General features: G+C 47.4%; 1 protein-coding gene across 1 annotated transcript; it reads right to left on the reverse strand.

Annotated features, from left to right (window-relative positions):
* Positions 1-6693: 6693 nt before the first annotated feature.
* On the reverse strand, positions 6694-20990 carry LOC139834982 (uncharacterized mitochondrial protein AtMg00810-like). The gene is made up of 3 exons (XM_071824921.1): positions 20767-20990; positions 7772-7878; positions 6694-7664 (listed from the first exon to the last, which is right to left on the reverse strand). The coding sequence occupies exons 1-3, from the start codon at positions 20988-20990 to the stop codon at positions 6694-6696; spliced, it is 1302 nt and encodes a 433-aa protein (XP_071681022.1).
* Positions 20991-23112: the final 2122 nt, after the last annotated feature.

Below are 23112 nucleotides of genomic sequence, written 5' to 3' on the forward strand. Positions count from 1 at the left end.
TGAGCTCTATACTTATTACTTAGATTGTATCTACAAGTTGTATGCACATGTCACTGTCCGGAACCAAAGGCCCCGAAGTGACAGAAATCGGGACAACCGGAGGGGATGGCGGTGATGTGAGGGACACATGTTTTCACGGAAGAAATGTGTGTTCTATCACGAAGATGAGACAATAAAACACATTTTCTTCAATTGTCGGGTTGCTAGATCTATATGGTCAATCATTCGGATAGGTTCTACCCTGTACCCACCTCGTAGTATTACCAATATTTTTTGGCAATTGGTTAAATGGAGTGGATTCAAGGTATAAAACGATTATCCAAGTGGGGGCGTTGCAGTTGTATGGTCACTTTGGCTGTGTACAAACGACAAAGTTTTTAATGACAAAAATTCTTCTATTATGCAGGTCATTTACAGGTGTACAGCTATGCTCCGTTCATGGTCACCACTGCAACGCTTCGAGGACCGAGATCTATTTATGAAGATGTCTATATGGTTGAAGAATATGGCCAATGAGTTTATTACCCAACATAGGTGGCTGCATAACCGTATGATAGAAAGCAATGGAACTGTCGACTAGTTGGCTTTTTTCCTTTTATCATTTCTCTATTCTTATGTTTGAATACTGGATTCATAAACGGCTGTGTGCATCTTAGCTATGCAGAGGCTAAGTGTAATACTTGATTCTTCGAACAATAAAACGTCCTTTATCAAAAAAGAGCAGCTTGATTTGCAGCCATGAGTCGAAGTGGCAAAAATAGGAGAAAATACAGAAAGGGAGCAGGTCCGTGCAGAAACTCGGTCTTGAATCTTCTAATCCAAGTTATCCTAACATCAACACTCATGGACGAGTACCAAATGGGGAGATGAGGACTGGACAGAACAAGAACATGAGAAAGCGGAAGATTACGTGAGCATCTATGCTCACATCTTGTCCACCCCAGTAAGTGAACCTTTTGTATCCTTTTGCTTATATTTTGCTGTTCGTTCTGTAAATGACCGGAAAAGCTTTTGTGAATAGATGTAAGTATCGACGGTGCAACGCAAAATCAGAAATTTTGGGGTCCTGATGGAGACCCGGTTCACACATGTGAATTTGTGGATCAGATTTCATAGAATTACTTTTTTGTGATCAGTAGCCTGCTCGGTCATGAAAAGAGAAATAAAAATGATACAGGTCTAATCACACCTCTACTAAGACAGTGTGTACAGCGATTTCTAGAAGGATTCTCGCCATGAGCACATGCATTATTTTTCAGGTAAAGAAGATACGGAGGGCTTCATGTCAATAGTAGCAGATCATGTAATAATTGTTAGTACTGCAACTAAGTTCACTCGGCAAACTTTTAAAAGTTTTGTGAGCCACCGAAAACATGAGCTTTTAGCTCTTTTTTTTATAGCACACGTGAGCTTTTAGCTGCTATATCTACGGATCGGAGGGTGATATATATGTCGCGTGCCCACCACCTGTCATTTTCCCCTTCGCCACCTCCGCGCCTTCACGGCAATCCGTCGCCGCTGACCAAATCTTATCCAACACTCATGCAGTGCGATGTGGTCGAGGAACTCGTGAGTCGGAGTGGGGGACTACCGGGTGGGTTGCTCCGCGCTCTCGTGCGGTCACAAAATCCCTCCGCCCATGATACATCTCCGACGTATCCATAATTTCTGATGTTCCATGCTTGTTTTATGACAATACTTACATGTTTTGCTTGCACTTTATAACGTTTTTATGCGTTTTCCGGAACTAACCTATTAACAAGATGCCACAAAGGTTAGTTCTGTTTTCTGCTGTTTTTGGTTCCAGAAAGGCTGTTCGGGCAATATTCTCGGAATTGGACGAAATCAACGCCAAACCTCCTATTTTTCCCGGAAGGCTCCAGAACACCGAAGAAGAATCGGAGAGGGGCCAGAGGGCCACCAGACCATAAGGCGGCGCGGCCTAGCCTGGTCCCGCGCCAGCCTATGGTGAGGAGCCCCCAGGCGCCCCCTTGCGCCGCCTCTTCGCCTATAAAACCCCTTTCAACCTAAAAACGCAGGACCAATTGACGAAACTCCAGAAAGACTCCAGGGGCGCCGCCGCCATCGTGAAACTCCAATTCGGGGGACAGAACTCTCTGTTCCGGCACCCTGCCGGGACGGGGAAGTGCCCCCGGAAGCCATCTCCATCAACGCCACCGCCTCCATCATGCTCCGTGAGTAGTTCCCCCATGGACTACGGGTTCTAGCAGTAGCTAGTTGGTATTCTCTCCTCCATGTACTTCAATACAATGATCTCATGAGCTGCCTTACATTATTGAGATTCATCTGATGTAATCGGTGTTGTGTTTGTTGGGATCCGATGGATGATACATTATGATTAGTCTATCTATAAAGTTTGTGAAGTTATTGTTGCTGCAATCTTGTTATGCTTAATGCTTGTCACTAGGGCCCGAGTGGCATGATCTTAGATTTGAGCTCTATACTTATTGCTTAGATTGTATCTACAAGTTGTATGCACATGTCACTGTCCGGAACCAAAGGCCCCGAAGTGACAGAAATCGGGACAACCGGAGGGGATGGCGGTGATGTGAGGGACACATGTTTTCACGGAGTGTTAATGCTTTGCTCCGGTACTCTATTAAAAGGAGTACCTTAATATCCAGTAGTTTCCCTTGAGGCCCGGCTGCCACCGGCTGGTAGGACAAAAGATGTTGTGCAAGTTTCTCATTGCGAGCACGTACGACTATAATTGGAAAACATGCCTACATAATTAATAATCTGGATGTTCTGTCTTAATGCTTTGATTCCTATCAATTGCCCAACTGTAATTTGTTCACCCAACACTTGTCACTTATTGGAGAGTTACCACTAGTGTAGATCGCTGGGAACCCCGGTCCATCTTTCATCATCATATACTCGTTCTACATGTCATTGGAAGTAGTATCAACTATCTTCTGGTGCCATTGCTCTCATATTACTATTACTGCTGCTGTGTTACTGTTACTACTGCTCTCATATTACTGCTACTTTTACATCACCCCTGTTACTAGTGCTTTTCCAGGTGCAGCTGAATTGACAACTCAGTTGTTAAGGCTTATAAGTATTCTTTACCTCCCCTTGTGTCGAATCAATAAATTTGGGTTTTACTTCCCTCGAAGACTATCGCGATCCCCTATACTTGTGGGTTATCAGCCCACCACTCCGATGAGGAACACAAGCGGCACTCAAAGCAAGGCATGAGGCGCTGCACCACCCTCGGCCCCACACGTCCATAGGCTTCTTTCATCGCGAGGAGGCGGGGAGCTCGCGCACCGTGTCGAGGCACATTTCCCCACAATTGCCGCCAAAAATCAAGGACGCCTCCACCGACGACGATATCACCGACGATAAGATCGGATCGGAGGACTTTGTGGACGATGCCAACATGGAGCAGGTCATGCCTCACTTCCAAGCATAGGTAGGCGGATAGACGGGCCGCCAAGCGTCGTGGCAAGGTGGAGGAGTTGGACAACCTTCTTTTCGTCGAAGGAGAACTTGGCTAGCAACGAAGAGTTGTGTCGGATGGCGGAAGAGCAGGCGTGGATCTTCGTCGACCTCAGCTCCAACAGCGAGCGAGTGAAGATCACCAACCGCATCACCACCGAGCCCGTAGGCTTCGGTGAGGTATCTTGGAGCCACACTTTGGTAGTTTTATGAACTGATCGATGTATGCATCTTTGTATGAGTGTCTGATGTAAACGTAACTAGGGAAAGAGAGATTACGCTGACCCGACGTACCTCGTCGGGTAGGGATCGTTTTATTATATATGAGGTACAAGTACAGAGTCCTATACCTATACGTATACAAGTCATACGTATATTCTAACATCCTCCCTCAATCTCAAGTAGTGAAAGATTGAGATTGCTTTTACAATGTTCAAACAACGGTAACGGGTGACAAGAGATTAACTTATCAATGCCTACAAATTGTAGACTAGGGTTTTAGTCGGAAGTAGAGGGCAAGTAGATCTCGAAGGTTTCAGCCGAAAAGTGCTCAACGATGTAAAAACTAGGGTTGCATGGAACAATGAATCGATGCTTTCTTTGTCCCTCGACTCCCCCTTATATAGGAGGCGGAGCCGAGGGATTCGTAATACACAAGTTACAGAGTCCGGGAGGGTTTCTAACTCGCCCCGTAATATTACAAGTATGTATTTCCTAATACAACTCTAGCTTTCCTTGGTACTAATCTTGGGCTTCCGGACTTTTTATTCGTCGAGTCGTGGGCCTTCAGTAAACCCCGGGTACCATCTTTGGCAGGCCCATTGGGGATGCCTATGTCAGTAGCCCCCGAGATTTTGCTTGAATCGAAGAATCAGGGAAAATATCCAACTTTATAATCATTTAATAACTTTGCCAATTTCATCACATATCTTTGGATATGCAATTATATATTGTACATGGATAATGTTAGTTGGGGCTAGTTCATCTGACGGATCAGGTACTAGTTAACTGCTCTAGTGGCAATCCGCAAAAACATACTTCAAGATCACGTCCCTGGACATGATCTCGGGATACTGGTGTTAACTCGACAGGTGCTGCTTAAGGTCTTGCCATCTGTCGAGTCCCAGTCATATTTTATCGGGTACCTAACGCGTCCGTTAGGATTTTTCTTCGTATCTGTTGATACGGAAAAAAGTAGCAAACCGACCTCAGAGACGGTGCCACGCCGCTCAGAATGGATCTGGGGTCTTACCTTCGCAAAGTTTTGCGGCATTCAGAGATTATTCGCTACTTTGGCGCTCTGAGAATATATTGTCGAGTGCTTTTTCGGCTGTTGGAGTAGCACATTTTATTGAATCAACGGATGACTTATCTTGCCTTCCCGATGGGAGTATATGTAGAGTTATTTGTATAACTCGAAATATGCTCACTTCTTCTTTTTATAATTTCATCGGGCACGCGAACAGCGTTCCCGATGGGAGTAGCCCCCGAGGCTACAGCCAAGGACTTGTGCTTGGTTGTAGGCTCAAGACTGTAACGCCTTATGTCGCTATATTGTCATTCTTTCTCGAGCTTTTCATATCTGTCGGGTGCGCGGTCAGCGCTCCCGATGGGAGTAGCCCCCGAGGCTATGAACAAATGCTTGTATTTGATCATAGGCTCTCGCCATTTCTATTTTGTCATACTCGAGTTTTCCATTTTTCCAGAGTAGCCCCCGAGCACTTGATCAAATGCTTGTATTTGATCATAGGCTCTCGAGATAATCAATTGTCTTCTGCTGCCGCCACTTTTATTAATCTTCACAGGCGAGATTTTCTATTGGCAAGGTGACATCATCACTGACGATAGCCACGATCACTATATCAGGAAGACGCGAGTACTGCTCTCTCTCTATCTTGCGGGCCCAAAGTCCTCGTCAATTTGACACGTCGTGCAAGTGGGGGACACACGTCCTCCGCTTTTCCTGGCGCACGCACTGTAGCGCCTGTTCTTTTCCTTCACAGTGAAAATACATTTTTACCCCTTATCCACGTGTACAGCATCCATCTCACAAATTTTCCATCCAACGGTGCGTTGATTCGCCGATTCTCTATTTAAGGTCTTCTTCTTCCTCCGTTCACCCTTTCGCTCGCGCCGCACCTCTGCTCTCCTCTGCAAAAATCTCCCATTGCGCCCAACACTTGTTGAGCTCAGCCACACTCGCACTTCTCACCTACGCCATTGTTGATGCCACCACGCGCACGGCTCACCAGGCACAGCACCCCCGAGTCAAAGATGGCGGCCGAAGATCTGGAGTGGGAGAGATCCAAGATCTCCAACCAAGACCTGAACCTGCTGAAGAAGCTCGGGTTCATGAAGAAGAAGTACGCGCTGCGCTTCCCCAAGGATGAAGTTGAAGCTGTCGATGTTGCTCGAGTCATCGCTTATATCGGAGTCCGCAGATGACTCGAAAGACATGTCGCTGAAGATCTTGGCCAGTTTTTCACTTCCCATGGTGCTGATGAAGCATGGCGGCGAAATCTCCTCGTCGCCTGATTCGATTGACGATGTTGAACTCGCAAAATCGGGATCGACCGCTGATAATCCCGACGAGATCGGAATTTCGAGACGATACGATCCTTCCTTCTCGACGCGGAAGTGAAACTTTCAGAACGTCATCTCCATGGGCTCCTCCAGATACGCATATGCATCCAAACGGGAGGGCGGGTGAGGAACAAAATCGACTAGACCAGTTTTGATCTATTTACCTCTGTCCATCGCGTTGCTTGCAGTTGACGAAGTCGACGATCTTGAATTTGCCATCGAGATCAGCTCCTTGACACCTCTAATTCCCACAGACGGCGTCATTTGACAAGGGATTAACTTATCAATGCCTACAGATTGTAGACTAGGGTTTTAGTCAGAAGTAGAGGGCAAGTAGATCTCGAAGGTTTCAGCCGAAAAGTGCTCGACGATGTAAAAACTAGGGTTGCGTGGAACAATGAACCGATGCTTTCTTTGTCCCTCGACTCCCCCTTATATAGGAGGCGGAGCCGAGGAATTCGTAATACACAAGTTACAGAGTCCGGGAGGGTTTCTAACTCGTCCCGTAATATTACAAGTATGTATTTCCTAATACAACTCTAGCTTTCCTTAGTACTAATCTTGGGCTTCCGAACTTCTTATTCGTCGAGTCGTGGGCCTTCAGTAAACCCCGGGTACCATCTTTGGCAGGCCCATTGGGGATGCCTATGTCAACGGGAGAGGTTTAGTAAAAATGTCAGCAACTTGATCCTTTGAAGAGATGAACCGAATCTGAAGTTGCTTCCGAGAAACACGCTCACGAACAAAGTGAAAATCCACTTCAATATGCTTTGTCCGAGCATGAAAAAATGGATTGGATGACAAGTATGTAGCACCAATATTGTCACACCACAAAACTGGAGGTCGATCTTGAGCAACACCAAGTTCACGAAGCAATGACTGTACCCAAACAAGCTCAGCAGTAGCATTAGCAAGGGCCTTGTACTCAGACTCAGTGCTTGACCTGGAAACTGTAGACTGCTTACGAGCACTCCAGACAATGAGATTTCCTCCATAAAAGATAGCATGTCCCCCGGTGGATCGCCGATCATCAATATTTCCAGCCCAGTCTGCATCAGAAAAGGCTGAAAGTAGAGTAGAGGAGGAGGATCGGAGATGCAAACCAGTGTCCACAGTATACTGCACATAGCGTAGAACACGCTTGACAGCAGACCAATGAGGTGTACGAGGCTCATGAAGATACTGACACACCTTGTTCACCACAAATGACAGATCAGGCCATGTGACTGTAAGATACTGTAGACCGCCAACAATACTACGATACTGAGTAGCCTCCTCAGAAGAGAGTGGATCACCATCAGTGCTGCATAAACGCTCAGATGACGCCATAGGAGTAGTCACAGGTGTACACTTCAACATACCGGCTTGTGCAAGAAGATAAAGAGCATACTTGCGCTGTCGAAGAACCAGACTACCAGAAGTCGGAGAGGATATCTCAATCCCAAGAAAGTAGTGCAGAACACCTAGATCCTTGACAGAGAACTCAGACCAGAGTTGACTGATCAGGCGAGGAATAGCAGACGACAGAGAACTGAGAACAATAATGTCATCAAGATAGACCAAGAGATAGATAGTAACCTCCTTGCGGCGCAGAACAAACAGAGATGTATCAGTCACTGAAGGAGAGAACCCAGAGAGCCCAACACAGAACTAAGACGAACATGCCAAGCATGAGGTGCCTGCTTCAGTCCATATAAAGATCTAACAAGCTTGCAGTAGTGACCAGGCTTATTAGAATCAACAAAACCAGGAGGTTGTCTCATGTATACCTCCTCATCCAGGAAGCCATTCAGAAAAACATTCTGAATATCAAGCTGTCTAATGTGCCAACTGTAAGAGCAAGATCCATATCCCGTGTTTTGTGTGTTTGATAACAACACTCGAACAATTCTAACCGTGCACAAAGTTTGTCATTGATAGGTTTGCAAGATGCACGGTACCCTCGCTGAGCACATTCTGATCAGAAGACCGAAGCGTAGCTCATAGGGTTTCTGGTTTTGCGTGTGTGTCGTGAGGTGACTTGGTAGGAGAGAAAGAGAGGAAATCTGTTTTAGCCATAGCGGTACTACCGGTACCAGCAGCAGTAGTACCGCTACCCCTACTGGTACCGCCCGCGATACCGCTCAGAGACTTGCACATGGAATTGCCCCACAGTACACGTTGCGGTACCTTCACGGTACCTGGAGCGGTAGTACCGCTTGAGGGCGGTAGTACCGCCCACGGTACCGCTCGAAGTACCGTAACACGTTACGGTAGTACCGCTCTGGTACCGCTCGGGTACCGCTTGGGATCCAGTAAGGTCTGGACCCTATTGCGGTACCACAAGCGGTACCGCGAGCGGTAGTACCGCAATGTGTCCACGTCGACAAGTTCAGTGGGGAATTCGAACTCAGAGCGGTAGTACCGCTTCTAGGAGCGGTAGTATGATACGTCTCCGACGTATCGATAATTTCTTATGTTCCATGCTACATTATTGATGATATCTACATGTTTTGTTCATACTTTATGTCATATTTATGCATTTTCCGGAACTAACCTATTGACGAGATGCCGAAGTGCCAGTTCCTGTTTTCTGCTGTTTTTGGTTTCAGAAATCCTAGTAAGGAAATATTCTCGGAATTGGACGAAATCAACGCCCAGAGTCTTAGGATTGCATGAAGCTTCCAGAACACCCGAGAGACGCCAGAGAGGGGCCACAGGGGGCCCACACATGGTGGCGGCGCGGCCCAGGGGGGCGCCGCCCTAGTGTCTGGTGGCCCCAGACCCCTTCTGACGCCGCCTCTTCGCCTATAAGAAGCGCCTGACCTAAGTCTTCGATACGGAAAAGCCACGGTACGAGAAAGCATCCATAGCCGCCGCCATCGCGAAGCCAAGATCTGGGGGACAGGAGTCTCTGTTCCGGCACGCCGCCGGGACGAGGAAGTGCCCCCGGAAGGCTTCTCTATCGACACCGCTGCCATCTCCATCACCATCTTCATCACCGCTGCTGTCTCCCATGAGGAGGGAGTAGTTCTCCATCGAGGCTAAGGGCTGTACCGGTAGCTATGTGGTTAATCTCTCTCCTATGTACTTCATTACAATGATCTCATGAGCTGCCTTACATGATTGAGATTCATATGAGTTTTGTATCACAATTCATCTATGTGCTACTCTAGTGATGTTATTAAAGTAGTCTATTCCTCCTCCATGATGTAATGTTGACAGTGTGTGCATCATGAAGTACTTGGTATATGCTATGATTGTGATCTCTTGTAGATTATGAAGTTAACTATTACTATGATGGTACTGATGTGATCTATTCATCCTTTCATAGTGTGATGGTAACAGGGTGCATGCTATGTTAGTACTTGGTATAGTTGTGTTGATCTATCATGCACTCTAAGGTTATTTAAACATGAATATCGAAAATTGTGGAGCTTGTTAACTCCGGCATTGAGGGTTCGTGTAATCCTACGCAATTAGTGGTGTTCATCATCCAACAACAGAGTGTAGAGTATAGCATTTATCTATTTTGTTATGTGATCAATGTTGAGAGTGTCCACTAGTGAAAGTATAATCCCTAGGCCTTGTTTCCAATACTGCTATCGCTGCTTGTTCACTGTTCTACTGCATCTGTACTGTCCGCAATATTACCACCATCAACCACACGCCAGTCCTGGACAGCAAAGCACTTTTCTGGCGCCGTTACTACTGCTCATACTTATTCATACCACCTGTATTTCACTATCTCTTCGCCGAACTAGTGCACCTATTAGGTGTGTTGGGGACACAAGAGACTTCTTGCTTTGTGGTTGCAGGGTTGCATGAGAGGGATATCTTTGACCTCTTCCTCCCTGAGATCGATAAACCTTGGGTGATCCACTTAAGGGAAACTTGCTGCTGTTCTACAAACCTCTGCTCTTGGAGGTCCAACACTGTCTACAAGAATAGAAGCACCCGTAGACATCATAGTACCGCTTAGGAAAAAACAGAGGGCAACGGTTGGATTTGGAGGGACCTATATAAAGGGCCCTTCTTCTCCACCCAGCTTTAGCTCTTCTCTCTCTCTCTCCTCCATTGTTGCTGAGCTCAAAATTGAAGGGATCTCCTCACCCACCCAACCAATCTTGCTCATACTTTGTGAGGTGGTGGAGGAGACCCCGATCTATCATTCCACCGAGAGAAAGTTCACCAATTCGTGGTAGTCCTTAGTGGATCTTGTTGTTAGGGTTCCTAGGTGGAAGAGTTTCTTGGTGGAGCACTGGAAGAGCTTCTTGGTGGAGCACTGGAAGAGCTTCTTGGTGGAGCACTGGAAGAGCTTCTTGGTGGAGTATTGGAGGGGTTCCTTTGGTGGAGCATTGGAGATGGGTTCCTATGGTGGAGCATTGGAGATGTGCAGCTATGGAGTCTAGCTTGGTGATGTACTAGCTCCATAGGGTGTTGGGAGCATCCTTGTGTGTGTGGAGCTCACCCCAACCTTGTGAAGGAATCACCGCCTCGACCGGTGCCTTAGTGGAAGAGGGAGAGCACCTCCGTGGAGCTCTCTCGAGGAAGAGGGTGAGGCCTTCCTTCGTGGTGTGGCCGCCTAGTCTCTTGTGTGAGACTAGCACCTCCTCAACGCAGACGTACCTCCTTTAGTGGAGGGAACTACGGGAAACAAACCTCGACTCGCCTCGCGCCCCCCCCGGTTGTCTCGCTCCTCTCTCTTACTATCTTGTTGATTCCTTTACTTGTTGCACATGCTCTAGCTTCATTGTAGGAACACCGCTATAGCAAAAGTTATCACCTTTACCTTCCGTTGCGCTAAAACTTAAAAAAGGTTAAAACTTGCCGTAGCGCCATTCACCCCCCCTCTTGTTCGCTACGATCCGTTCAAGTGGTATCAGAGCAAGGTTTTCTTGCTCGGGCTTTACCGCCTAAGAAATGGCCGAACAAGAGGTGGTTGTGAATGGAGCCCTTTCCCGTGAGCAATCATCTCCATCATCAAGTGCCAGTAATACTCCGGCTACATTGTATGACCTCAAGAAATTGGAGTCATCCATTGTATCTCAATTGAAGGCCATGATGATGGAGTTGATTACTCCAAAGCCTAACCCCATCATAGATACCAATAGAGGTGTCAATATCTCCCCATCACATGTCGACTCTTTTCCTTGTGTTGAGATTGTTGAGAAATCAACAAATTCACATCGGGAAAAGGATCTTGAGGATGTTGACACCACATCAAACGGGAAGGATGCATCTCCATCAAGTGATTATGATTCATATGCTCAAATGCCTATGCCTTGCATCATGACTCATGGTCCTCCACCATTACTCGACTCTAATAGCCTTGGTGATTGGAAACTACTAATGCATTCTCATGTGTGTAGCACCTCTACCGAGCTTTGGCGGATCATTCAAGAAGGATATTCACCACAAGACCCAATGAACTTGACAAGAAGGGAAGTGGTGGACCACCAACTCAACGCCATCGCCATCGACATGATTCATTTGGCCATTACTCCCAAGGAACGCGCTCATATCCAATCGCTCAAGACCGCCAAGGAAGCTTGGGACGAACTTGACAAGCTCTTCCTTGGAAATGGGGATATCCAATGCTCTCATCTTAGTGAAGCAATGGCAAATGACTTTGTCATGATGGAGGGAGAATCGCTCGAAGAGATGTATCAACGCCTTATTGCTCTCGCCATCCAAATGCAAGATCTTGGAGCGACTTTTGTGGATGACCGTTGGATCGAGAAAAAGTTCTACAATGCTCTACTTCCTTGGAGTGGAAACAAGAAACCAAACTCGAGATCAAGGAACTCTTGCTACAATTGTCGCGACAAAGGTCACTTCGTTGCGGATTGCCTCTACAAGCAAAGGGACTTATAGGGTGGATACCTCATTCGTAAGAGCAAGTTTCGACCCCTTCCCAAGCGGCTCCCCAACAACCACATCACCAAGAGATCCTTCACCGACAAGCCTAGAGATAACATGCTTCAAGATGAAGACCATATGGTGGAAAATGAAGGACTTAAAAAGAAGAAGGAATTGGAGATTATCTCTCTCACCCAAGCTTATGAGGAAGAAGTGTGCATGCGTATGACTCTTGTAACTAGTGCTCTTATTCTTGAAGACTACAACAATTCTCTCATCTCCCAACTCAAGGATCGAGATTATGCTCTTGGTTGGTTGGACAAGCTCAAGACAAAGAAGAATTATCTTGAAGAAGATCATGAATGGTCAATTGAGGATGTTGCAACCTTTGCCAAGAAGAAAGAAGATGAAGGTCCTAATTCATGTTGTGACAAGCTCCTTGACGAAGTATGCTTCTTGAGAAAACACAATGCAAGGTTCTTGGATGTCATCTCAACTCAAGAGGAGGCCTTAGATGAATACTATCGCTTGAGTAAAGAGAAGGTGCAATGTTGTGATCATGAAGATAAGATTGCCACTCTAAAGAAACACAAGGCCAAGCTAGTTGAAGTCAATGAGAGGCAAAATGAGTCCTTGTTGGAGTGGATTCATTCGAGCAAAGAAAAGGTCACTTGTTGTAACCATGAGGATGAAATTTCTTATCTTAAGAGGAGCAAGGACAAACTTATGGTGATCAAGCTTATGCAAGATGAAGCCATAGAAGAATACAAACGCTCAAGCAAGGACTACATTTGTCGCAATCATGAGGACGACATTGCCACCTTGGAGAGACACAAGCATGCACTCGAGAGAAGGAATTCTCTTCTTGAGGAAGCTCTAGTGGACCGAGAAGATGAAGCCAATGACTTGAGGTCTGATACGTCTCCGACGTATCGATAATTTCTTATGTTCCATGCCACATTATTGATAATATCTACATGTTTTATATACATTTTATGTCATATTTATGCGTTTTCCGGAACTAACCTATTGACGAGATGCCGAAGGGCCGCTTCTGCTGCTGTTTTTGGTTTCAGAAATCCTAGTAAGGAAATATTCTCGGAATCGGACGAAATCAACGCCGAAGATCTTAGAATCCCCGGAAGCATCCAGAACACCCGAGAGTCGCCAGAGGGGGGCCACAGGCCCACCAGACCATAGGCCGGCGCGGCCAAGGGGGGGCCCGCGCCCCCGTATAGTGTCGTCGCCCCGTTGACCTTCTGACGCCGCCTCTTCGCCTATATAAAGCCCCTCGACCTAAAACCTCGATACGGAAAGCCACGGTACGAGAAACCATCCAGAGCCGCCGCCATCGCGAAGCCAAGATCTGGGGGACAGGAGTCTCTGTTCCGGCACGCCGCCGGGACGGGGAAGTGCCCCCGGAAGGCTCCTCCATCGACACCACCGCCATCTTCATCAACGCTGCTGTCTCCCATGAGGAGGGAGTAGTTCTCCATCGAGGCTCGGGGCTGTACCGGTAGCTATGTGGTTAATCTCTCTCCTATGTACTTCAATACAATGATCTCATGAGCTGCCTTACATGATTGAGATTCATATGAGTTTTGTATCACAATTCATCTATATGCTACTCTAGTGATGTTATTAAAGTAGTCTATTCCTCCTCCATGATGTAATGTTGGCAGTGTGTGCATCATGAAGTACTTGGTTTATGCTATGATTGTGATCTCTTGTAGATTATGAAGTTAACTGTTACTATGATGGTATTGATGCGATCTATTCCTCCTTTCATAGTGTGAAGGTTACGGTGTGCATGCTATGTTAGTACTTGGTTTGGTTGTGTTGATCTATCTTGCACTCTAAGGTTATTTAAATATGAACATTGAATTGTGGAGCTTGTTAACTCTGGCACTGAGGGTTCGTGTAATCCTACGCAATGGTGTTCATCATCCAACAAGAGTGTAGAGTATGCATTTATCTATTCTGTTATGTGATCAATGTTGAGAGTGTCCACTAGTGAAAGTATGATCCCTAGGCCTTGTTCCTAAATACTGCTATCGCTGCTTGTTTACTATTTTACTGCGTTACTACTGCTGCGTTACTACTGCTTGTTTACTGTCCTGGGCAAAGCACTTTTCTGGTGCCGTTGCTACTACTTATTTATACCACCTGTATTTCACTATCTCTTCGCCGAACTAGTGCACCTATTAGGTGTGTTGGGGACACAAGAGACTTCTTGCTTTGTGGTTGCAGGGTTGCATGAGAGGGATATCTTTGACCTCTTCCTCCCTGAGTTCGATAAACCTTGGGTGATCCACTTAAGGGAAAACTTGCTGCTGTTCTACAAACCTCTGCTCTTGGAGGCCCAACACTGTCTACAGGAAAAGGAGGGGGCGTAGACATCAAGGTCCGAGATTGAGAGTCTCCAAATTCAAGTTCAATGCTTGGAAGGAGTCATTGAAGCCCACAAGGACTTATGCCATGAAGGAGAAGTGGCAAATATGCCAAAGAAGATTGAGAGAGAAGGAAGGGTCAATGAAGCAAAGGATATGAAGGTAGAGCCCATTGAAAAGTGGGCTCCTATCTCCAACTCTTGATCCATGAAGGGCCTTGCTTTCGGAGGTGCTTATTGGGTGGTTATCTTGAAGCCACAAGTCTTATGTCCGGAAGCAAGGAATTTGGTGTCGTCATCAAGTCCTTATATCCATCTTTCTCATGACGACGACACAATCAAGCTTAAAGGTATTGGAGCCTTGACAAAGTGGTGATCAAAGTCCTATCTTGTCAAGACTCCTACATATGTACTTCTTGTTCATTGCTCTACACTCTTGGGTCTTTGTACCTACTATTATGAACATGTTGTGGTTCTCTTGTGGAGCTAGTCTCTTCAAGAGGCCACGATCTAGGACTAATGGAATTTGCCTCCTTGTGTAGAGATTGTGTTTTGTAGGAATTGTGTTGAAAGGAAATGCATCATGATGAAGCTTCCCAAACAATTTCAATACAAGTTCTATGACATAATCGTTGCAAGAAGAGGCAACAATGGAACGGAGTTTGTTCTCAAGATATTTAATTTCTTCATTGGCAAAGAAGGAATTCATCTTTTGCTCGTAGCCATACTCTTACCCTAACCTCATAGGGTTGTCGGAAGTGAGAGACAAATCTAAGAAGACACTCAAGCATAATGATGGAGTATGAGTCTATTGAGAGGCTTGTGGTATTGAGTGATGAGACTAGATATGATAGTTCTTTGGAGAAGGCGAAGTGCTTCTTGTGAGAAAGGAGATGTAATTCCCCCGATTACCATAGGAAGGATGAGTGTTGGCTCTCACCAATCTCAAACGCTACCTTCTATGAGTACCGGGGAAGGACGAAGTTCCATCTATATGGAGCCATCTACACCACAAGGCCAAGTCACCTCCTTTGGACAACCAAGTGATAAGTCACCTCTTCCACAACCTCAAGTTCGGCATCAACATCAATGACATCAAGGCGAGGACCCAAATCTTGATGATGATCTTCTCTCGCCGGGATGCTAATGCGTCAAGACCCCGTCATAATCCAAGCAAAGCACAAGATATTCTCAAGAGCAAGATGTGATGGGATCCAACGGTATAGCAATCCTAAGGATCTATTCATCCCAATTGTGCCCAACAAGACAATGGACTCACTCTCTATCGTTTATCGTCAAGGTTTGCCTCTTTACCCTTGTGCTTCTCATTTGGACATTGTGTCATAAGTGGATACCTATATCACTCTTGTGCCATATGTCTAGATGTAAAGAACGCATGGACATAGGGGGAGTGCGGTTTAAATTATTGAGCTATCCCTCCCCCCATGATGCACAAAGAAACCCAAAAGCATGTGCTATTCGTCAATCAAGTGACTATGAGCTTCATGTTGAGTAGTAGTCGTGAGTCCTAGGTTTCTACGCGACCTCACACTACCAAACTCTCACACGGTGGCCTCGGCCACCAAACCTTCTCTCCAAGGAGGTGTTGTTCTTTTTGATTTCTTTTTCTTTTTCTCTTCGTGTTTTTGTTTGTCGTTTCTTCTTTCCTCTTTGTTTTTTCTCGGGAGATTCACCCAAGCTTGGCTTTTCTAGCTTTGATTCTTGCAAGCTTGGTTGGGTAGTACCTTAACACTTCCGTAATCTGATCCCAAGCCATCATCTACCTCTTGAGCCAATTCCGTCTAAAAGCACAAGTCTACACCAAAATCTGACCTCTTTTTGAATCTGCGGACTTGGGGCGGTACTACCGCTCTGGGGCAGTTCTCTGACGAAACTGACAAGTTATCCCCAGAGCGGTACTACCGCTCTAAGTACCGGGCTAGTACCGGTACTACCGCTTCTAGGAGCGGTTCTACCGCTTGCCCCTTTTGACAAGAGGTACCGGTTGGGGTCGGGTCATCCCCACTCACCACAAATCTTCCTCTTCCACCTCGAGTCAAAGGGGAGCCCCAAGTTCAAGAGCTCGAGGAGATCGGCCCCGATCTCCTTTTCCAGCCGCCATCGGCCCAATCTCCTCCGTGGAGAAGCTACCCCAACCCCTTCTCCGCCATGTCCTCCGGTATGAACCCTAACTTCTCTCTCTAGGGTGAGTTGATCTCCCTAGATGCATATGCTAGGGTTTGTTGGAGATTTGTGGTGGAGAAGCACTCTTGGAAGCTATTCATGTGTAAGGATACTAGCTAGCAACAATGTGTGACTCTAGAGTTGATTTTGCCATGGACCAACCTCGATCTGGTTGTGCGAGCTTGAGCGCTAGTACCGCCCATTCTTGGACGGTACTACCGGTCTGAGCGGCACTACCGGTTGAAAATTCCGGTACTACCGCTCTGCATAGAGTCACCAATGTTGCTTGTTAGTGTCCATTTTGATCTCTAATTTCTTGGCTTGTGCACTCATCCCCTATTCCCTCCCAAACCTCTGCTGTTCACAGGTGCACCAAAGACCCGTGGTGGCAAGGTCAAGCCATCCTCTCGTCGTCATCGTGAGGATGAACAAGAGGAGATCATGCCAGCAAGGACCACCAAGAGATAGAGAGATGCAGTAGCAGGGGCAAGGGGACCTCAACAGTCAATGCTCGATGTGAAGAAACGCCAATTCTTGGAGGTGCGGGGAGCCAATCCTTATTTGCTCCCAAGAAATGCTCGCCAATGCCCCAATGTCTACTTTCATCATATAAGTCAAGAGAAGATCTACTACGAGGTCTATGGGGCCAAAGAGTTCAAGTGCTGCCCCCAATACTCCATAAGCATGGACAAGCTCCGCTCCGACCTCGACTACTTTGGAGAAGCTTTGGAGATTTGTGAAGAACAAGGTCTCATTCCTATCATGACATTCTCTCATGATTTCTCCCGGGAGGTGATTTGCCAATTCTATGCCACCGTGGTCTTTCTTGAGGATGAAGGAGGCTATCGCTCTTTGAAGTGGATGACCAAGGAGCATGTGATGGAGGCCTCATGGCAAGACTTTGCTCGATGCCTTGGTTATGAGATCCCCGAGAACGACTCCAACTACTTCCGCATTCATCTCCAAGTCAAGCCCATGGCCAAGGAGAAGATGGCCGACCTCTACATTCGAGGGAGGATGTTGTGTGGGAGCACCAAGGGCCTCCTTCCGGTCTATGATATCATGAACCACATCTACCGCAGCACCATCAACCCCAAGCATACCAACCACGACGAGGTGCACGGATTCCTTGTGAATCTCCTTGTGCGCACTCATCAGCTGAGGGGCCGCGGCAAGCAACTGGACATCATGGACTACATGTGGCATGAGATGTGTGACTGTGCCTTCCTCCGCAAGCTTCCCCAATACGCTCCCTATCTCATGAGGCTCATTTGCCTTAAGTGGGATCAAGAAGGCCGTGGAGATCTTCTAGCGCAATGCCGCCCCAACGTCACCATTCACAAGGAGAAGAGCCCCCTTGTCAAGGACCATGACCTCCCAAGATTTGGCAAAGGAGCTCCAAGGGACAAGGACGAAGATGATGCCAACAGCGACGACTCCGACTACGTGCCCAACTCCATCAAGCAAAAGGGCCTCTTCGCCAAGCTCACCGCGCGCCTCAAGAAGTCCTTTTGCTTCAAGAGGGACCTCGAGGATAGGATGTACCAAGCCCATCACGACAACAAGAAGATCCGCCAACGCCAAAAGGCGATGATGAGGCACATGCAACTCCCGGTCTCCGAGGGCTCCGAGGACAACATCACTCCTCCTGGTGAGTGGAAGTCAAAGCTTGTTTGGTCTAGCTCTGAGGAGTCCATCCCCGAGCCACCTCATGGCAAAGGACTTGCCCAAGAGGAAGAGTATGAGGATGAAGAGGAGGAGGACGTCGAGGATGGAGGTGATGACGATGAGGATGATGATGACGAGGAGGAGGATGACGACGACGAGTGATTCCCTTGGGACGCTAGTATGCTCCTTCTCCCTTTTTTGGTGTCTCGATGCCAAAGGGGGAGAAGTTGATCTATTAGGACGGGAATTTGCATGGGGATGCCAAGGGCTTGGTGACTTCGTTTTGGTTCTTTCGGCCTTGGCATCAAAACTTTCCACTAGTTATTCGGAACTTATTCGTATGTGTTTGCTACTCTATTCGTGGGTCTCCCGACCCCCCGTTTGTATTAAGACTTAATCGTGCGTAGCTTTATGGTCATTGGTCTCCATTATTTATCCTTTGATTGGCCATATCATATCATTCCTATGGAGGCACTTATTATTATGGTGGTGGCACTTATTAGTATGGTGAGTTTGGGTTTTTCTCAAGGCAAAGGTATGAAAAGGTTCACCCAAACTTCCATATATACATATATTCTTGCCTCTATAGTGTACTCGTGCTACATTATCTTGTCCTATGATCATCTTAGCACTTGTGCTTGGTTTGTGAAATTTAGGGGGAGTTCTCTCTAGGATGTGTGCATTTGTATACAAATGCATATTCTAAATATGCACACATCTAGGGGGAGCTTCTCCTATACTTGCAAACCAAACTTTCTTATCATAATATCCTATGATTTATTGCAAATTCGTGTGTTGTCATCAAACACCAAAAAGGGGGAGATTGTAAGAGCAAGATCCATATCCCGTGTTTTGTGTGTTTGATAACAACACTTGAACAATTCTAACCGTGCACAAAGTTTGTCATTGATAGGTTTGCAAGATGCACGGTACCCTCGCTGAGCACATTCTGATCAGAAGACCGAAGCGTAGCTCATAGGGTTTCTGGTTTTGCGTGTGTGTCGTGAGGTGACTTGGTAGGAGAGGAAGAGAGGAAATCTGTTTTAGCCATAGCGGTACTACCGGTACCAGCAGCGGTAGTACCGCTACCCCTACTGGTACCGCCCGCGATACCGCTCAGAGACTTGCACATGGAATTGCCCCACAGTACACGTTGCGGTACCTTCACGGTACCTGGAGTGGTAGTACCGCTTGAGGGCGGTAGTACCGCCCACGATACCGCGCGAAGTACCGTAACACGTTACGGTAGTACCGCTCTGGTACCGCTCGGGTACCGCTTGGGATCCTGTAAGGTCTGGACCCTATTGCGGTACCGCAAGCGGTACCGCGAGCGGTAGTACCGCAATGTGTCCACGTGGACAAGTTCAGTGGGGAATTCGAACTCAGAGCGGTAGTACCGCTTCTAGGAGCGGTAGTACCGCTTAGGCAAAAACAGAGGGCAACGGTTGGATTTGGAGGGACCTATATAAAGGGCCCTTCTTCTCCACCCAGCTTTAGCTCTTCTCTCTCTCATCCATTGTTGCTGAGCTCAAAATTGAAGGGATCTCCTCACCCACCCAACCAATCTTGCTCATACTTTGTGAGGTGGTGGAGGAGACCCCGATCTATCATTCCACCGAGAGAAAGTTCACCAATTCGTGGTAGTCCTTAGTGGATCTTGTTGTTAGGGTTCCTAGGTGGAAGAGTTTCTTGGTGGAGCACTGGAAGAGCTTCTTGGTGGAGCACTGGAAGAGCTTCTTGGTGGAGTATTGGAGGGGTTCCTTTGGTGGAGCATTGGAGATGGGTTCCTATGGTGGAGCATTGGAGATGTGCAGCTATGGAGTCTAGCTTGGTGATGTACTAGCTCCATAGGGTGTTGGGAGCATCCTTGTGTGTGTGGATCTCGCCCCAACCTTGTGAAGGAATCACCGCCTCGACCGGTGCCTTAGTGGAAGAGGGAGAGCACTTCCGTGGAGCTCTCTCGAGGAAGAGGGTGAGGCCTTCCTTCGTGGTGTGGCCGCCTAGTCTCTTGTGTGAGACTAGCACCCCCTCAACGCAGACGTACCTCCTTTAGTGGAGGGAACTGCGGGAAACAAACCTCGACTCGCCTCACGCCCCCCCCCCCCCCCCCGGTTGTCTCGCTCCTCTCTCTTACTATCTTGTTGATTCCTTTACTTGTTGCACATGCTCTAGCTTCATTGTAGGAACACCGCTATAGCAAAAGTTATCACCTTTACCTTCCGTTGCGCTAAAACTTGAAAAAGGTTAAAACTTGCCGTAGCGCCATTCACCCCCCCTCTTGTTCGCTACGATCCGTTCACCAACGCCGAGAGACAGCCATAGAGAGCAATAGGAGAATAGTAGCAGGCTTGACCACAGGGCTGAAAGTCTCATCATAATCCAGACCATAACGCTGTTTGAAGCCTTTAGCAACACACCCACCGTGAATCAATCAAGTTAACACGGAGGTACAAGATTCCATGTACCATTAGCCTGTAATGCAGAAAACTCAACTTCCATAGCTTCACGCCAATGAGGAGTACGCAGAGCTTCCTTGTAGTCACGAGGTTCATGTGTGTGCTTAAGAGCAGCATGAGCAGCGAGCACACAAGACCAGGCCACTGTACCATCAGTTCGTCGTTTAGGTTGCGAAATACCGCGACGCAAACGAGTGATAGGACCAGTTGGAGGAGCCGGTGGTGGCGGCGGAGGTGCTAACGTAGAAGGTGGCGATGGTGTCGGAGCAGGCGAGGCAGGTGGTGAGGCTGTCGGAGCTGGGGACGCAGGCCTGCTCCCAGTTGGCGCACCAGGGGACAGCAGCGCCGGCGCGCTGACTGTCAGAGCAGCGGCAGCAGGAGACATCGAGGGTCCCTCGCTGCATGCAGGTGGCACAAGCGTGCAAGGCGAGCCTGGCGTGGCGTCCAGGCGGTCGGGGCCAAAGCCCGAGGCGGAGTCAGCTGGCGGCTCGGTGAGCGGCTCGAGCCGAACGGAGCCCGAGGCCGAAGGAGCAGGAGGCCGCTAGAGCGGCTCACTGCATGGCTGCCCGCAGCCCGAGGCGGAGCCATGCACAGCCGGCACCGGATCGACGTACACTTCGAGACGACTGCCGCGACCAATACCTGCACCATGGTTAGCAAGCAAATGCGAGGAATTTACAACATCCATAAATTGGTCAGCTAGAAGTAAGGATGACTCCGAGACAGGTGGTAGATTATGAGAATTTGGCATATTAACAAAGGGAAAAACATGTTCATCAAAGACAACATCCCTAGCGATATAAACTCGATTAGACGGAACATGTAGACATTTGTATCCCTTGTGAAGAGAGCTATAGCCCAGAAACACACATTTCTTCGAGCAAAAATCAAGTTTATGATTATTATAGGGTCGAAGGTGTGGCCAGCAAGCGCACCCAAAAACCTTAAAAAAAAGGTGTAATCAGGTGTTTCATTAAGAAGCCGCTGAAGAGGAGTCTTCATATTAATGGTGCGACTAGGAAGCCTGTTAATGAGAAAACAAGCTGTAGTAAATGCATCATTCCAATAGCATAGAGGAACAGATGCATGAGCAAGCAAAGTAAGACCAGTTTCAACAATATGTTGGTGCTTACGTTCGACAGTACCATTCTGTTGATGTGTGTGAGGACAGGACACACGATGTGAAACTCCCAAGTTGTGGAAGAAGGGATGAAGTTTTCATATTCTCCACCCCAATCAGTTTGGACATGAATAATCTTACGATTTAGGAGGCGTTCAACATGTTTCTGAAACTGAATAAACACATCATAGACATTAGATTTATGTTTGAGCAAGTAGAGCCAAGTAAAACGACTATAAGCATCAACAAAACTGACATAAAAACGATGTCCACTGACAAAAGTTTGGGCAGGGCCCCACACATCAGAATAAATGATCTCTAATGGGAATTTTGTTACACGAGTAGACAAGGAAAATGGTAACTGATGACTCTTTCCTTGTTGACAAGCATCACAAACTGACTCAATTTTGTTGGACTCATGTGTAGATGGTAACTCATGACTACGAAGAACATGTTGAACGACTTGTAATGCTGGATGTCCTAGACGACGATGCCACATATCACGAGACACCTTGACACTGGAAAGGGCTTGCTTGATGACAGGTGCTTTAATCTCATAGAGACCTCCATTGCAACGTCCCCTAAGGATGGGTGCTCTCGTGTCCAGGTCCTTAACAAAAAGATCATGAGGATGGAGTTCAATAAAGACATTATTGTCATGTGAAAGTTTACTCATAGACAATAAATTACGAGTGGCTTTAGGAACATGAAGTACATCTTTAAGAGCTAGAGACCTAGAAGACGGGGTAGCAAGAGTAGCTTGACCAATATTATGAATGTGCATACCTGAACCATTAGCTGTATGAACCTGGTCGGTGCCGTGATAGGGCTCACGTGTAGTGAGCTTGTCGAGCTCATGGGTGATGTGATGCGTAGCGCCAGAGTCCGCATACCAAGCTGGATCAACGGTCGTCGTGGTGGTGCCTTGAGGACCATGAGAGACAGTCATCGCCATGGCTAGCTGTTTCTCCGTGTTGCTCCCATCATTGCCAAGGCCAAGAAACTCACGGTTGAACCTTTTATAGCACCTGGACGCCACATGCCGCGGGATGCCACAGAGCTGGCAAACAACAGGACCACGGCCAGTCTTGGAAGAGGTGGTTGGAGGCGCCTGCTTAGCAGATGGTGTGAAGTGTGGTGTTGGTGCTGGTGAAGGAGGCCGGGGTCCACCGCGCATCGCGCCATAGGCGACTGGAGGGACAGCGGCGGTATGGGCAGCAGGGTAGTGCGTCGAGTTGCCTGAGCGACGCTGGGCCAGTTTCCGCTGTTCCGTTTCCTGAAGTTGTGAGAACAAATCACGGATTGGTATGGGCACAATGCGATTAGTCACCACTTGGTACAAAGCATCATATTCCTCGTCAAGTCCAGCAAGAATATATGAGACAAACTCTGCATCACGCAGCGGC

This window comes from Lolium perenne, chromosome 1 (genome assembly GCF_019359855.2).
Source record: "Lolium perenne isolate Kyuss_39 chromosome 1, Kyuss_2.0, whole genome shotgun sequence".
NCBI classification, from domain to species: domain Eukaryota; kingdom Viridiplantae; phylum Streptophyta; class Magnoliopsida; order Poales; family Poaceae; genus Lolium; species Lolium perenne.

Coding starts and splice junctions, on each gene's coding strand:
- LOC139834982 (XM_071824921.1), bottom strand. CDS start 20,990: ATGCAGCGAGGGACCCTCGATGTCTCCTGCTGCCGCTGCTCTGACAGT. Junction 7,879..20,766: donor TATCACTCGTTTGCGTCGCG/GTATTTCGCAAC, acceptor TTGCTCTTACAG/TTGGCACATTAGACAGCTTG. Junction 7,665..7,771: donor TGTTGATTCTAATAAGCCTG/GTCACTACTGCA, acceptor TCTCTCCTTCAG/TGACTGATACATCTCTGTTT.